This window comes from Protopterus annectens, chromosome 2.part1 (genome assembly GCF_019279795.1).
Source record: "Protopterus annectens isolate FY-2018-M chromosome 2.part1, PAN1.0, whole genome shotgun sequence".
In the NCBI taxonomy this organism is placed as follows: Eukaryota; Metazoa; Chordata; order Ceratodontiformes; family Protopteridae; genus Protopterus; species Protopterus annectens.
The window spans coordinates 686,650,994-686,669,705 of record NC_056729.1 but is presented as its reverse complement, the minus strand read 5'-3'; the positions used below and the strand labels follow the sequence as shown (position 1 = coordinate 686,669,705).

Below are 18,712 nucleotides of genomic sequence, written 5' to 3'. Positions count from 1 at the left end.
CAGGTATCATAAATTTGTCAGCTTTTTCTTTAACTACAGAGCATATTGCTGTACTGAGTAAGGGATTGGGTTTTATACCCACCCACACAGAGGACGTGGTTAAAGTCTCAACGGACTTGAAATTGTTTATCAGATCAATAGCATTGAAGTTAATTTTTAAAAATGAAGGCTATGATACTAATTTATGTAAAAGACGCAGTGTATTTATGCCATGTTGTCCACCTGTTTTAATAGCATTTAATAACTTGTGTAAGTCTGAAATTAGACAGATTTATGACTGTAAAAGAACCAATGGGGCCTTTAATATTACACATTCTGGGTATGCAGCTATGAATGAATTGAAGGATAATCCTAATATCATTATTAAGCAAGCTGATAAAGGAGGCTCTACAGTCATTATGGATAAGTGTGTATATATGCAATCTGTAATGTCATTGCTTGGGGATGAAACAGCATTTAAACAGATATCATTTTTGGAAGTCAAGAGATGTATCAGCTATGTGAACATGTGCATATATGAGCTTCAGTTGTCAAATGATATTACGTTAGATTTGTTTCATTTTTTCACAGTATCATGCCCTGTTATACCACAATTATATGGTGTCCCTAAGGTACACAAGTCTAGGGACAACCCTCCGATGAGACCAATTGTATCTGGCAAGGGCTGGATAACTGAGCCGATTTCTCTATATCAAACAGAAACAGTTACAGCCCTTGCTGATTGGATGTAAGACAGTACTTAAAGATACAATTGATTTTCTTGTTAAACTAAGACATTGTTATTTGAAAATGAAGGAAGTAGATGTTAATATCAACAATATATATATGGTGGTCATGGATATTAATTCATTATTTACCGTTATTCCCAATGACCACGGTGTAGACTCAATAAGAAGTTTTTTAACACATTGTTCTAAGTTTACAACCAGACACATAGAGAACATCTGTATGTTATTGGAGTTGGTATTGAGAAATAACATATTTCTTTTTGACAATAATTGTTACTTGCAGCAAACAGGGGTAGCAATGGGTACACCGGTGGCAAACACATATGCCAACCTTGTCCTTTATCAATGGGAGAAGGAATATGTGAGTGATGGTGAAAAATTCTTGTTGTCTTGATGAAGGTTTTTTCTTACTCAACTGTTGCTGTTTCATCAAAGAATATTACCCATGCTTTGCCCCACATTTCCTATTCTTCCAGATAGATAAATTCTCTGAAGTGTCACAGGCATTTCTCTACTGTCTTCTCCTTAACAAACCATCTTTGGCTAATCCATCAGAAGTGGAATTATTTTTTCAGTCTTTTTGTTATGGTTGTAATAGAATTTTTGCATCAAGATTCACCATTTCTTGTATGCCTTTAGGTATTAACACCACATTCGCTCTTGAAAAGTTTCCTCCATTCATCTTTCATTGGATACTTCTCTGAAATGGTCTATGTGAAAGTTCCCAAATACCCTATAGAAGTTAATGGAAATGCAAATCTCTCCTGGGACCTATCTTCTATTCAACTCTCTACATACTTTGTCCAATTTCTTCTCTAGAAATATCCTTGCCCAACATCTCTGTTTCTTCATCTGTTTTAACCTCAGCTTTTTCCAATAACCTTCCACCCCTCCTGGATTATCTTCTCCCTACTTTCTCTCTCTCTTTATTTGTTCTGTATATCTTGCCATAAAAAGTTTTCTGTTATCTCCTTAATACCAGCTGTATCATTATGCATCCTCCTGTCTCTCCCTTTATATGGCTCTTCAGTGCACATTTCACAGCTTCCCCCATTACCTACCCTCTTCGCCTGCCTTGTGTCTGTTAACTCTTAGAAGTTCTTCCGTTACCTGACTCCCATCTTCTTGTCTCTGTCTGAACTACATGACCATGGCATCCATCTCCACTTCCTCTCCTGATCGTTGTAGCTATCTTCCTTAAGTTCTTGTATAATATGCATATGCTCAGAGAGACATTTTTCACTTATTCTAATATCAAACACCTGGAGAAATGTCCCATTCTTACTGAAAACCTATCTGGCCTACAGGCTTGCTGTAAAGAATCCCTTGAAAAGGCATATTCCGTTTTCTCTGAATGCCTCCTCAAAATACATCCTGCCATTCTCCTTCTTGTTTCCACCTTTGGAAAACTGTACTTTATTTTCCATTTCATTTTCGCCTTCCATGTTTTCTATCAATACTACTGTTAATTACCACTGCATTAAAGTCCCGTGCTATAATTTCCTATTGCAACAGGGTGACTCACTATGCAAAACTTCACATTGTTTTAAAAAAATCTCTAGGGTCAACTTGTTGGGCCCATATGGCATCCGTTAACTATCTGATTTGACTGACCTGATTATAACCCTTCATTCTTTTTACCAGCCCTAGATGAGCAACATCCTACTACCTCCCAAGTGTTCCCACCCATCTTCACAGCCTCCTCTTGTGGAAATTTAGTTTCTTGAATTAAATAATATCTCCTTCTTCTACTGATTTTCTGATGATTTTCCACATATTTACAGGGAGGCACCCTCCATATTCTGTGGAATGATAGCCCTCTTCTTGTCCTTTCCTATTCCTTGCCTACCTAATGGCTCTATCTCTCTCCTCCCCTCCAGGCCTAGGAGGGTTAAACCCTTGGACCCCCATGGGTTTGCACTCAGCTACATGAGCTGTTGTGGCACAAAAAGCATTCATTGCTAACAGCACTCGTGGGCCATTCCCTCACCCCAAATTCCTCTCTAACAAATGATCTACTGACCTTGTTCTTGGCTAGGCTTATAAAGGCCTCCAGGCCAGTAGCCTAGTATCATCCTATGAACCTATGAATCTAGCTAATTCATCTCCTAACTGGCTCACACTGAGTCCTTCTTTTTCTTTCTATGTACACCCCATACAGTAATGAACATTAAAACATTTAGCCTAAATGTCGAACGTCAGTAACATGACGATTGGTGTCTGACATACCAGACTTCTGGTTTTGAAAGTCTGTATGTCCTTTTATGTTTTAGCAGGGGGTCAAACCCCCCTGCACCTCCCATGTAGGGAAGCTGCACCCCCACACCCACTGCAAATTAAATATAGCAACTCCGAGTTTGCACTACGTTGAGGAAAAAGGTAAATTCCCAGATCCTTACTGCACAGCGATCTCCATTCACAATGCCAAACTCATAATAACGAATCAAGCTTTACTTTCATTATTATGATTTTGCATTATTCCAGTTCAACATTGTGAAACTTTGAAAACTGCCTTTCGGCCATACAGTTTTCCAACACTAGCCTTCGAAATGTTGATGGTAAACTGATAGATATACGTATATGCATATATATATATATATATATATATATATATATATATATATATATATATATACACACACACACACACACACACACGTGTGTGTGTGTGTGTGTATATATATATTATATATAAATATATACACACACACACACACACACACACACACACACACACACACACACACACATATATATATATATATATAAATAAGGCAAAAAAACAGATTATGATAGACAAGCAAAATGACTATATTTCCTTACAAAAAAAATACAATAACAACCCACAGAAATTCTGGGCTGCAGTGAACAACATCTTTCAACCCGGGAAAACCACCACCCCATCACCAAATTGAGAAGGCACAAACTTTGACATTGCCTCCAACTTCAACAATTATTTCACCTCTTTCATATGAAAACTCATAAATGATATAAATCCCAGCCCCTTCCCACAACCCCACAAAACTCAATCAAACACTCCCCTCTTTTTACTCAAACCAGTACCAATCTCAACCATTCAAAAACACCTTGCAAAACACAAACCAATCACCCTCGCTGCCAATAACCTCTCTGCTGAATACCTCCAACTTGCATCCAGGGCCATTGCTTACCTCATCTCACTACTAATAAACGGATCCTGCATAAGCCAGGGAACCTTGTTGGCTAGGCTTACTTAGGCCAATAGCCTAGTACCTACCTATGAACCTATGAACCTATGACCATCTATACGGACCAACTCCACTTAGCAACCTCAAAAGTTGACATAGTCCAATACGCGGATGACACAGCCCTAATCTTTTCAGCCCCCAACATCCATCTTTTACAAAGCAAAGCTCAAAAATCCTTCACAGATATAGAAAACTGGCTAAATAATTCCCAACTGATACTAAACCCCCCCAAAAATCCCAACTAATGATATTCCATCCAACTAAGACAAACAACCTCACCTTCACCATAATCTCTGCCAATAAGACCCTCATTGCCCCAGTCACAGAGGCCAAACTATTAGATCTTACAATCGACCAACAACTTAAATACAACAAACATATATCTCTATCTCCAAAGTCCATAAGAAGCTAGGATGCCTCTATCGTTGCAAAAGGTGCCTTATCTCCTTGTCCAAAATTGCCATAGCCAGAACCCATCTCTTATCAACATTACTCTATGAATCCCCTCTGTTAACAAATCTAAATAAAACTGGCTGAACAAACTTTCTACATGCTACAACAAAATAGCTAGGTTCACCACCAATGCTAAGCCCTGCTCTCATCACTGCCAATCCCTACACAAACTACACCGGCTAGAATTTCCATTTCTAAACCTACTATGCTACCACCAACTTAACCTAGCACATCAAATACTATACCATCCTGATAAAACCCCTGCCCTAACCGGCCTTCTAAACTTTTACAATTCTAACAGGGAACAACTATCCAGCAACAAAGCCATGATAGAAGTTATTCCATGTAAGAACAGTTCTGGGAAATCTCTATTCCCCCATGAGATTGCAAAAATATGGAATACCTTGCCCCCTGACTTCAGGTTACAAAACCACACATCCACATTCAAAAACCTCCTTAAATCACACCTTTATGACAACCATATATGTAACTGCAATTATACCCCCTGAACCCTCACCCTACTACAGGCAGTTATTGCCTGGTGCCCTGACATATACTTTTCTCTGACACTGCTTGACCTATGTTAATTGTACATATTGTAAATATTTTAATCATGTGTTTACTATGCAACTAAATGTACATATTCAATACTTATGCTTATACTACAAACTAGCTATGCTCACATATCTGTACTATGAAAATATATTATTTTAAATAGTTAATCTCGTATAACAAGTTAACTTATGGTGTGTATGCCCTATACTATGTTACCTCCTATTTTCTATCATATATTTTTTATCATGTGTGACTTATTACTCTGTAACTTTGTGGAGCTTTTCTCCCCAGGACTCCGCTTACAAATGGTAAATAAATAAAAATAATAAATAAATATATGGGTCTACTTCAGTAGACTGAAACACCACTTACCCGAAACCCACATAACTGATGAAAAGGCCAACAGCACAAGAACACCGACATCCTGGAACACTGACTTACCACTCCAGGTAAGTAAACTCTTGGCCATCCTTAAAAACAAATGAAACCAAAGGAAAGCAAACCCACCAATGTGGAGGGCTGTGACCCTCACATCCCCCATGACTAAATATACCAATTCAGAGATCACACTACTGCAGGTAAGGGGCAAAGTTCGACAGGATGGCCAAGAGTTTACTTACGTGGAGTGGTAAGTCAGTTTTCCGGGTCTTTGGTGTTCTTGTGCTGTCAGCCTTTTCATCTCAGTTATCTGAATTTCGGGTAAGTGGTATTTTGGTCTACAGAAGTAGAACCAGATATATATATATATATATATATATATATATATATATATATATATATATATATATATATATATATATATATATATAGATATATATATATACACACACACACACACACACACACACACACACACACACACATGCACACACACACACACACACACACACACACACACATGATGTATGTGTGTTTATGTGTATATCTATCTAGCTATATATATATATATATATATATATATATATATATATATATATATATATATATACATGTTTCACAGTAGAGTTTACCACAACCAGTAAACAATTCCCAATGCAACATATATGCAACATTCTCTATGTTTTCCCTGCAAAGGGTGCATTTAATTAATAGCCGTATGTGAACACATTTTGAGAAACAAATAACACACATATAGATCATAACTCATTTAAAAAAAATTCCCATTACAGTATGCAATTCCCCCACATTATCTCTCAGTAGTTATATTTAACTAATGTGCACAGTTATATCACATTTTGAAAAAAAAAAATAGATAAGGTACACATAGTTCATTCTGTCCTAAGCATAGTCACTTGCACATTGCCCTAGTGAGGACGCAGACTGAACATTTCTTGTACTTTGTATGAAAAAGGCAGCAATGAATGCTTAAGTGCCCTTCTTCTAACTGGGGGGCATTGCAAGCTTCCAAATTAATGTAATCACCTAATAATGTCCTTCCACCTTTCACCCTTCACATGGCAGTTCCAACACCCATTTATTGTATTTTATTTTATTTTTTATTTTTTTAACCAGATGGGTGCATGGTCCTCAGACTTTTTTTGGGCATGACCCAGGACACATGGGCAGGAATACAACTAAGTGTGACATCATAAAAACAAACTGTACAATAGCCAAAACAACAAGAAAACATTTAAATAGTAAGAAAAGGCAGTGCAGTGTAAAGTAAGAATATAGCATGGTTGTATACAATGATGTGTAAATTGGAAGGCTGGATGGAATACTAGAGCACAAGAACTGTGAATGAAAAATAAGAGGAAGTAAACATTTCAAATGCAGTAACAGCGAATAAAGAAGATTAGTGGCATCGAGGATGATGGTCTAAAAAAGGACAAGAGTTGCATCAGTTTGGCCTTTACTGAAACTCTAGCTGAATAGTAAATGTGTAGATCAAATCCAATAAGGGTTCATTCTACCCTTTTACTGTTCCTTTTATCAAAAAACTATAAATAAAAATGCAGAACGACCCATTGTTTTATTCTCTCCATACTTGTCAGGGGCTGTGTCGAATGAATAGATTACTAGGGATGTCCAAGCACATGAGTATAAGCCCTCAGTTAAGAGCAACTGTGCCACACCACCAGGAAATAAGCACAGTGATTCATCCTGGCTTCATCTTCAAAGACACACTGCAATGAATGTGATTATCTATGACACAGTTTGAAACACAGACAATGTAACCAAAATGTGTTCCAGCCTCTCCTCCATTACTTTATATGTCTCGTGAAGCAAGCACAACATGCTCCCTTGCTTGCTTCTTGTATATATATTCTTATACATTTATATAAGAATTTCACTGAGTTGAAGCTCAAAATTCAAACCTGGTCAGTCTGTATAGTTTCATCAATTTAAGTAGCTCTAAATGAAAATGCAACATTACTCTTTTTTCTAATCCATTTTGCTTGTTATGGTTTCTTTGAGTTATATAATGCATGGTTAAAGTCAGTGCATACTGCTAGAAGCCCTTGCTTGAGAGTATAATTAACTTATCATGGAAGAGAATTAATAGTCCCTCCCATCTCTAGGAACAAGAAAATAAAACACTTATAGGGTTCACTTCCCAGCTTTCACTAAAAGGTCCCTCCCAAATAATGGAAGTCAGACCTGTGAAATTCCAGTCTATAATGCTGTGAACTGTCTTTCATTCCATTGCCTTGATGATGCTTGTAATGAGTCCCACCACTTTAGCTTGGCCTAAGTTTATAAAACTTTGTATTTATTGAATTCCAGTACTTGCATTTTTCGCACTACAAAGCAGACTGCGGTGGTGGTGCTGCGGTAGCGTTGTCGCCTCACAGTTAGACATTGTCCGTTCGATTCTCAGTTAGAGTGTCTTCTGTGTGGCGACATGCGTGAATGGGTGTTCTTTCATTGAAGGTTGTGTGTTAGGCCCGGCAAGCCAGCATGTAAAACTCTACTGCCAACCATTAGCGGATCGGAGTTCCGCTGTGGCGACCCCTAACCGGGAAAAGCCGAAAGACACAAACAAATGGCTAAGCAGTGCAGAACCCACTGGTATTTTTATTAAGCCACCTCAGTGTGGTGCTTAGACTTTTCTGGTTACTTGGTGTGGTAGCATGTAGTTGTACATCTGCCTTCCATTGCCTGGATACATGAATCCTCTCCACCTATGATCTAGTATTTTCTTGAGAGGTACCTTTACCACTGGAGCCTGAACTCCCTGCTTCTACTCCTATCCTTGGTGTCAGCACTTCCCTGCTCCAATATTTTTGTAGTTTTGGGCTTCTCTTCTCTTCCAACCTGTGCCTCGAACCCCAATTCTCCACATCTGTCTTCTGCTGTACTACATTGCACTGCTTCCCCATTCATCAGTCAGCTCCCTAAGACCTATTTTCTTCTGACTTTTCTTTCCATTTCTTCAGGTTTAGAACTGTTTGGCCTGACCATCTAATTCCTGCATGTATTTGACATCAGTTAAACAAGCACTCCATCTCCTTCTGAGGACTATTGCTTTCTAAGTCTCCTTGCCTTGGGACTTCTGCCTCCCTTATACCATGCTGCAGGGCAATTGCAGCAGTCTTACTTGCTATCTTAATATACAGGACAAGTTCTCCAGCCTCTTTTGGAGAATGCAAGGTGTTTCACTGGCCCTGCTAAATTGCAAGCAGTTCTGCAGTTCTAGGCAACATGACTTTCATGTCACTGAATAATATTCTCCCGAACATTTATATCAGACATCTGTGTCTTCTCTGATTCTAGTGAGGATATAATTTCCTGCAGGTTATTGACCCATCACTGCAGCCCCATTTTCAGCTGAATTGCCTCCAATATCTTCATCTTTTTTCAGTTGTCTGTCTTTCTATTAGGTGTTCAGCCATTTCTGTGACCCCCTGAGCACCTTCACCTTCTTACGTTCTCTTGCTCCATGCTGTAAAATTAGGAAATTACAAGATTTATTTATATTTACTAGAGCTGGGGGATCTAATAGTGTTCACTCCTCTTTGTTAGACTACTAAGCACTCCTTCAGTCGTGCTGTAAAATGTGTTTAGTAGTGCAACCTTTAGCTCATAAGGAAGACAGTAATTAAATCCCATCAGAATTGGGTACTTTGCACTATTATGGAGTAAATATCAATTTAATTGAAGTAGTATGATATTGGTTTAGTTCCATGTAGAATGAAGAACAGTAACAAAATAAATGATATCAGTATTGTTCCACTTATGATGAACAGTACAAGGTAATACCTCGAAAGAGCAAGTACAGCACAGAGCAGGAGGCTTTCACTCCTGCACTTCAACCATTGCAACTCATCAAATGCTTCCACCACCAAACAACATAAACTTGCTCTCTGATTAACACCAGTAGCACACAAGGACATATAGCCATTGTATTCTTTTCTCCTGGAGGTACGTATACATCTTTGTTGCATTTCCCTAGAGCTACTGCAGTGTTAATGATTAGCACCCACCTGTGTCATGGATATACTTATTACCCATGAATTAGGACAATTTTTCAAACTATACCCTTTCGGTTATGTTGCTCTTGAATACATTTTTCTAAAACCAAGATCCTTTGTAAATCACAGTATCAGAGAGAGAGAGACACACACACACACACACACACACACACACACACACACACACACACACACACACACACACTTAGAGTAGGAACACCTACTGTACATAAAATGTACCATTACCTCAGTTTGTGTGGCAGCATTGGAGTTGATAAGCTTAATAAGAAGGATAAGGAGCAAGAATTCCTAACATTTCTAATGGAGGGTCCTGAAGACTGAGCCCTAATCCTCATGACCACGTTGGCCTACACTATGTATGACACCAGTTTCAAAGAAATGTGTTTGAAAGTATTACAGTTAAGGACTGCTTTATCCTGCAACTTTTATCCATGTTGTCAGAAAAGCCAGTGACTGGAGATGCTCCTCTGTTAAGTGCTTTAGCTAATATCAGAGCTGAAAAGAACAAGCACGTTTCTAGGACTGTACTTCTAACTAATCACTTACAGTTTACTTGCAACTGGCCATGATACTTTGCCTGCTGTCAGTTCAGCTAACAACAAGTTATGAATGGTTGAAGGGTGTATGTCACCCTCTCCAAAGTTCATCTCTTGTCCCAGCATAAAAACACATATCGGTCAAAGATGGCATTGCTCAAAACAATTTTTAAAACAACATTGATCAAAGTATCTGTCTTTCCATATAGTACTTGTTGCTGTCTTCTTCCTCCTCCCTTTCTCTGCTAATGCTTACCTCATCTCTAGCCTTGCACAGAAACATATTTTGTTCCACATATGCATGCATGTATGTATGTACATATGTATATGTAGCTTTTTATGATCAATTTAAAGTGCACTCAGCAAAAATTTTCAATAAGCTAGACAAATTCTTAGTTGTTTAAACGATTGTAATAATAATATCATAGCAAATACTTAAGAAAGGATGGGATGTCAAGTAACAGTTAAAGCTTCCTCTGTATAACCTGAAATATACACTTGGAATAATTATTTTATATTCTAAAAAATGTAGTTAAAATGAGATTACTTGTTCAGAGTATAAAACAAGGCAACATTTTCAAGTACTCTATTATTTCAGTACAACAAAAGTAAAGGATGCATTTCTAGGGGAAGGAAATATTGCATTTTAAAAAAATGAGATGAAGAGGATTCACTGACATACAGAAGTTGATATTAATAATCATTCATTTTCAGAAAAGGATTTGAATAGATTCAGTATATATGCTTGTTATGTAAAAGCTCATCTCAAACTTTCCAGGCCAAATGACTTCATAAATTACATCTCAAGTACTTGCATTCTCAGAACTTTGTATTCAAGCTGCTCAGTTTAAAATCAGCTGTGACGCGCGCGCACGCACACACACACACGCACGCACGCACGCACGCACGCACGCACACACACACACACACACACACACACACACACACACACACACACACACACACGCACACACACACACACTCTTTTTTTGCAGGAGGGGCAAACATGCCTGGACCACAGATATGGGGGAAATCCGTCCACCCTAAAACATTATTTTTATTCTTACCCTGAAGCGACTGTATCTTAAAGTAAAAGCACTCATAGATAGACAATGCTGATTGTTTATTGCCTCACTGCTCATAATGCAACTTCATTGCATAAATACCAGTCATTGGCTGGTGTGTTTTGAAAGACAGGGCTAGGTTATCCAGTGAAGAAGTGTGCACTCTACCCACAGGGGAGAGCATGAGTATGTCCTACTCTAGAGTTTCGTATGCAAAGTTCCTGTACATTTTTCTACCACCTACAATATTGTTTTCTCCTTACTACAACATTCCTTTCATTACATGCGTATTGATTTAATTTAGAAAGTGTAAATTGTATGTCTTTTAACGATATTTACATTTTCAAAGTTTTTGTGCATTCACTCATGCTTTATTTTGCTTCTCTTTCCTTAATATCAGGTTGGTGGTACAGGCAGCAGACAGAGGGAGTCCCAGGCTTTCATCAACAGCCATTGTAAAGATTCAAGTTATCGATGTAAATGACAATGCTCCAACAATTCCCCATCTGGAACACATTGAAATTGCTGAAAGTATGTAGACCTGGATGCACAGTTTTGTAATACCATTTTAGAATATATACATATTTTTGTTTTAAACCTTATTGTTGAAGTGAATAATATGTGCAAACCTCAAGAATTTGTCTGCTGTGCTTAAAACCTTAGCTTGAGTTGGAGTCAGAGGGCTGGTTGTAGAGAAGGAGTGGAATGAATCAGTTATGGCCGCTATTCTTTCTCAGGGCCAGAGATGGCATTTCTCCACTACAGAAGTATCTCCAGGTGAAGACAAAGGGGAACAACATCCTTATAGCCAGTACGTTGCTGACATCAGCTTTAACTGGAGAGCTACTGGATATAAAATGCTGCATTGTGGTGCATTACAAACCAGAATAAGGGGTAACTGATAGCTGGGCCTGCATATGAAAAACCCTTATCACTAATATGAAAGTCAAGAAGGCCAATAGATCTATGTATTGTGCCCTGCCGCCACTAGTGTGTGAGGTATTCTTCTCACGTGAGGAGGAGGCACCCCTTCATTTGGTTCAGAGGGCTATACAGTTGAAAGGGAGTATTAAGTGTCTTATGAAAGGATCAAACAATCTGTAGCTTAAATTCATGTAGAGCCTGGGCCCAGAATACATATGAATGGTTTCAAATTGTCTAAAGATGTTTTTTAAAATGTATTGTGAACTGTAATTCTCTAGAACCTCCTCCAGTATGTCAACTCTCTGCAACTATAAGCCATCAACATTAGTAATGACTCAACAACTTACAAAATTGGGACTAGACAGAATGAATACCAGTAACAGCTGCATTGTTTCAGTGCTTTAGGGCTGCAGAAGAATCTTGTTTTATACTCTTACCTCAGAAAAATGGGACATTTCTTCATTTTGAATCAGAAGTAGATGATCCTTTCACTACTTGATAGTCATATACTTTTTAAGAACATTATTTTAGAAATAATACATCTCAGGGATGGGATTTATATTAAGACTGAATGACCAGGATTAACTCTGAAAGCAAACCTTAAGGAACCAAACACTTACACTAGGTGGAATTAACATGAAATTATCACTCTAGCCCCTGCACTGTATTGTTTTTATTACTTAAACTGAAAAAAATTAAAAATTTATTGGGAGGGGGGATTTTTCATTGTGCATTAATTTAGCATTCTCTTCTGGATGTTCAAAAAATGTTGATTTTGTTATTTTGGTTTTAAGGTCACTTGATCTAAAAGTATGGGTAGGACAGCTGCACATTGTCTAGCTATGACATAACTGAGAATCTACATTTTTTTATTTATTTTTAGTTTTATTTTACAGCTTAGTACTTAATAGAATAAAATACTTTGGCTAAGTCTGTTACATCGCGGTGGTGGTGCTGCGGTAGCGTTGTCGCCTCACAGTAAGACGCAGTCCAGTTCGATTCTCAGCTAGAGCATCTTCTGCGTGGAGACATGCATGAATGGGCATACCTTCGTTGAAGGTTGTGCATCAGGCCTGGCAAGCCGGTACATAAAAATCAACTGCCAATCATTAGCGGACCAGAGTTCCGCTGTGGCGACCCCTAACCTGGAAAAGCTGAAAGACACAAACTTTAGCTAAGTCTGTTCATTGTCAATATTATTGTTTTGAGGAGTTCTTTGAGGTAGTCTCAAGTAGTTGCTTGAGTGTGAAAATAAGCTGAGATAAAGTATAGTCAGTTTTAGTGTCAGTGGTACAGCAGATAACATACTTTCCTTTGGTGCAAAAGGCTATAGGTTCTTTTCCATGCAGGTAGATTGATTTCTGACATTGGAGTGCAGCATAAGGAGGGGGTGGGGGAGCTGCACTCCTGTGAGTGGTGTACTTCAGATGAGACATTAAACTGAAGTCCCATCTGCTTGAGTTAGAAGTAGTTCGGGTGGATGTAAAAGATCCTGTGGCACTTGTTGAAAGGAGAAGGGGAAGTTCCTTGATGCCTTGGCCAAATTTCCCTAGTAGAATACCACCCAGGGTCTCCCTCATGAAAAGAGACTACTACCCAATGGAGCTAACCCAGTCAACAAAGAATAAATAAATATACAAATCAAAATAAATGGACTTGTTTGTCTTGTGCTCTCTACTGAATATTCCCACAGGAAACAAAAATCTCTGCTGCAACTTTCAATAGTGGTTGTGGTTGACTGCTTTTTGGAGTTTACATTCTTGAATTACATAATCTATCAGAAAATTATGTTTATTGCCTATTTTGCTGGATTTACTTCTGACTGGCATTGTTTGGTTATGAGGCAAAGCCTGAGCAACCAAATATACAAAGTCAGGCATGAATAAGTCTAGATTATACAACAAGGAGATAAAATCGAAGCAGCCAGTCAGAATCATGAACAAGACCTTCTAGCAGGTATGCTATTTTTCTATGAAATGGGCAAGGAAAACTGACAAATCTGATTGCTACTTACCTGTTCATTACATTTGTTCTATGTATAGGAGAAAACTAGTGCAATATATATATATATATATATATATATATATATATATATATATATATATAAATAAAATGAAAAGTGGCTGCAACAACAGATAAACTTTTAAATATTTAAATAAATAAAAATACGCAGACTAAGAACAGATAATTAAGCTTTCGTTCTTTATAGGTGGCAGCCGCTTTTCATTTTATTTATTTTTTTTTATATTTAGAAGTTCAGAAAGTATAAGTATTATCTCTTCTGTTTTTGCAGTTATATCACAATATATATATATATATATATATATATACATACACACACACACACACACACACACACATATATGTATATATATATATATATATATATATATATATATATATATATATATATCTATATATATATAGGTCTACCTGAAAGTGCAGAACGCCGACAACGAGAACACCGACACCGGAAGACTGACAATGGAGAAAACCGAAAGTTGAGAATCCTGACGCTGAGAACACCGACATGTTAAGGTAAGTGTGCGATAGGGACGGGAGTTAGGGTCAGGGTGTGGGTAAGGTAAGTGTGTGATAGTGATGGACGTTAGGGTTCGGTGCGGGTCAGATAAGTGTGCGATAGTGACAGACATTAGGTTTAGGGGCGGGTTAAGTGAGTTAGGGTTAGGGTGCGGGTAAGGTAAGTGTGCGATAGTGACGGACTTGAGGGTTAGGGGTGGATTAAGGGAGTTAGAGTTAGGGTGCGGGTAAGGTAAGTGTGCGATAGTGATGGACCTTAGGGTTAGGGTTTGGGTTAAGGTTAGTGTATAGATAGTTGTGTATGTAAGGGTTAGTGTAGGTTTGTAAGGTTTTTGGTGTGCTTGTGTTGTGTGTGTGTTTTTCGGGAAAGGTATTTGTTTTGTTGATTGTCGGGATTGTGGTTTGTCGGGCATGTGAAGTTTCGTGTTTTTGAACTTTCAATTTTGTCGTGTCGGTTATTTCGTTGTCAGTGTTTTGGCGTGTCGGTGTTATCAGATAGACCCATATATGTATATATATATATATATATATATATATATATATATATACATATATATAGATATATATGTGTATGTAGTGCATTCAGACATCGGATCCACACTTTGAACCTCTCACTGCAAAACATCTGACCAAAGGCACTGTAAATGGGGGTGAAGGAGCCCAAAATAGGGACCTCTTGTAATTATTGCCATTATCCCTTCCTCCACAGCTGAACTGTTCTGCCTTGCAACAAAATAACCAACACTTGCAAGTCTTGAACCCAAGACCCTACACAACACAACCACAACAAGTTACCACTAAGCCGTCTCAGCTGTAAGATAGTGGGATGATTTCTCTAGCATATCATGCAGAGCAATCAGTCTACCATAGGGAATGTACAATATGGACACATTAAACATTCTAATGATACATATACACGCACACACACACAGATATCTATCTATCTATATATATATATATATATATATATATATATATATATATATATTCACTATGTAATCCCGATTTTCAGTATTTTGAAATTACATAGCCAAACACACAAAACACCGAAACCCTAAAACTGCGAAATTCTAAATCCCGACGGTACACTACAGATACAGCACACACACAAACACATGCAACTCCCCCCCAACTCAAATATATTATCTTATACTACAGATAAGCAGAGGGGCAAGCCCCCCTGCACCCCCATGTGGGGGCTGCATCCCCCCTACACCCCTACTTATATATACTAACTCCAAGTTCGCACAATCAGACACACACAGGTAACTCTCTCCCACACATTGTACACACCTTCGCAGACACACATCACAGTCAAAACACACACTGACATACACTAAAGCCCCTAACCAGCACACATACACATACATACATACCCCAACTCTCATCTTACCATTCACACACCACAAAACCAGAAGCGCTAATTCAAAATCTCTGTACTTCGGGATTTTGAAATTCACGCTTCTGGTGTTCTGGTATTTCAAGACTTCACTATTATAATTTTGAAATACTGAAATTCGTGGGAACCCATATATATATATATATATATATATATATATATATATATATATATATATATATATATATATATATATATATATATATATATATATATATATAAAGACTTACAGATATATATAAAGAGAGTATATATAGAGGGTGCAGAGAATATCAAACAGCCATTATTCCTGCAGTTGCCACTTTTTCAAATGGCCAGTGTCTGATTCTTTCCTACAAATGAGAATTATTGCATGAAACATATGCCCACACACAATGCAAAGGACATGACACCACACACAGTTTGCATACATATAAATGTTTATTTGTGTACTTTTTCAGTTGTTTATGCCATTTCTTATAGTAATTAGGTGTTTGAAATACATAGTAACTGATAAATGCAATTCTCAAAGAAAATATATAGGTTCATAGATTCATAGGTAGATACTAGGCTATTGTCCCTAGGGCCTATATAAGCCTAGACAAAAAGTTACCCTGGCTTTTTCCACCCAAGAAAATTATTTTCCTGCCCCTGTTGAGCAGAGCCACAGGGGTGATCCCCGGGGTGAATTTCCTATTTCCCATCCAATCATCAAGATTTTTCTTGAAGAGTGCTAATGAGGAGGTTTGTTTGATATAGATAGATAGTTTGTTCCAGAGTATGTGAAGTCTCTGGGACAGGAATCTGTCCCTCCAGCATGTTCTGTTTATTGTGGTGACAAGGTTTAGGTCCCTAGAGCTTGTAGCTAGGAGGGATTGGGATTTCTTTAAGTGGAGCATGTCCAACAGCTCTGTGTTTGACATATCTTTGTATGTTAGGCAGAGATCACCTCTGAGTAGGCGATATGCAACGGAGTAAAGCTGGAGTTTTTTGAGATGGTCTGCGTAGGGTATCTGTTTGAGGCCAGTAATGATCTTTGTGAGGTATTTCTGTGGCCTTTCCAGTTGTTTTAGATGCCTTGTGAGGTACATATCAAAAGGGGCGTTTTACTCTATAATGGATCTAATGAGTGATGAGTAGAGGGGAACAATGACCTCTTTTTTTCCTGGATGAGAAACCTTTTAAGATGAGGTGTGCCACGTAGAAGGATTTCCTGACTACTGTGGCGATGTGATTATCAAAGGAGAGACTACTGTCTACCTGTGTCCCAAGGTCTCTTATCACACTTTTGGTGTTAAGTAGATTACCGCATATGTGGTAGCTCATGGGTACAGAGTTTTTACCAAAGGGGATGACAATGCACTTTTTGGCATTGAGCTTGAGGCCATGGCTTTGACACCAGGCACTGTCTAAGTGAGGCCTTTTTGTATGATGTCCACATCGTTAGGAGTTTCAATTATGGCTCCTAGTCTGCAGTCATATGCGAACTTCATTAGCCAAAGACCTTCTGTGTTAGCCTGTACTTTAGAAAAGTAGATACCAAACAGGAGAGGACCAGGACAGAGCCCTGTGGTACTCCACTTGTCACTGGTCTGAAGTCCGATTTGGAGTCTGCTACTTTCACAGTGTGGGTTCTGTCAGTGAGATAGTTAGTAACCCATCTTGTGACATAGGGATTTATACCTAGATTAGTGAGTTTATAATTCCAGAGTAGGGGATGGTGTCAAAAGCCTTGGTGAGATCTAGATAGGCTGTGTGAACCACCTTATCCTCGTCTATGGCTTTGGTGACTGCTTCACAGAAGTCTATCAGGTTTAGGAGACATGATCTGCTTTTTACAAACCCGAACTGGGTGGGGTCCAGAGTTTGGAGATTACCAATGTCTTTGTTTATAAGTTCCATGATGATACTTTCCATGGCCTTGCAGACCAGGCTCATTAGGCTAATCACTTTGCGCCATTCAGTGGGCAAAAAGCCTGAGGTGAGGCTATGATTGAACATGGTGTTTAGGTGGGGTGATAGTTCACTCTGTAGTTCATGTAGAACACAGCCTCTGATGTTGTCAGATCCCATGGATGCTGTTTTCTTGGCTTTCGAGCATGTGTTTTTTACCTGTGAAGCCATGATTACAGGATCTTTGCATTCTTCCGGTATAGAGATGGGCCCTTTAGGGCATGAGAGGGGGGTAAAGTTAGCACTGAACCTATCTGCCAGGATGTTGGCAATATCAGTTGGTTCTGTATATTTAGAGCCATTGTGCTGTAACTCAGAGCAGATCTGAGTGTTACCATTGTGATTCTTGACATACCTATAGAATGCTTTGTGCTTGACTTTATAATCAGTTGCTATTTTGTTTTCATAACTAGCTTTGGAAGATTTTATGAGGGATCTCAGTTTCTTACTGAGGCCGACCAGGGAGTTCCTCCAATCATGGGATTTTACTCTTTTTTGCAACAGTTTCTTTCTTCTGTTGTAGAGTTTGTTTATGGCAGGGGATCGCCAGATTGGCTTCCTTTTTTTGGAGGATAGCATCTTGGTTCTGTTAGGGATAGCACGATCCATGCACTCATGTAAGTGCTTTTAAAGTGCATTTGTATAGGATTCAGCAGTTGTACCTCTATTGTCTGTCTGCATGGGCGTCATGCAGTTTGCCACTTCTGTCTTAAGAAGCGTGAAGTTGGCTTTGGAAACATTTTTTACTGTGGTTTCCCTAATGGCGGGGTGGGGACGGGATGTTGATGTCTAGGGTGATTAGCTTGTGGTTGGATCTGACCAATGAGGAAATGACCTCTGGTTTGGAACACCGGTCACACATGCTGGTAATGACCAGGTCTAGGATATTGCTGCCACTTGTGGGAGTGTGGATAAGT

General features: G+C 38.5%; 1 protein-coding gene across 1 annotated transcript in view; it reads left to right on the top strand.

The window, feature by feature from the left end:
* The window catches only part of DCHS2 (dachsous cadherin-related 2), a 1,158,653-nt gene that overhangs the window by 966,483 nt on the left and 173,458 nt on the right, over window positions 1-18,712 (top strand). The window contains exon 17 of the mRNA XM_044062423.1: window positions 11,400-11,530. Coding sequence (XP_043918358.1) covers window positions 11,400-11,530 — 131 coding nt within the window. The remainder of the gene's footprint in view (window positions 1-11,399; window positions 11,531-18,712) is intronic.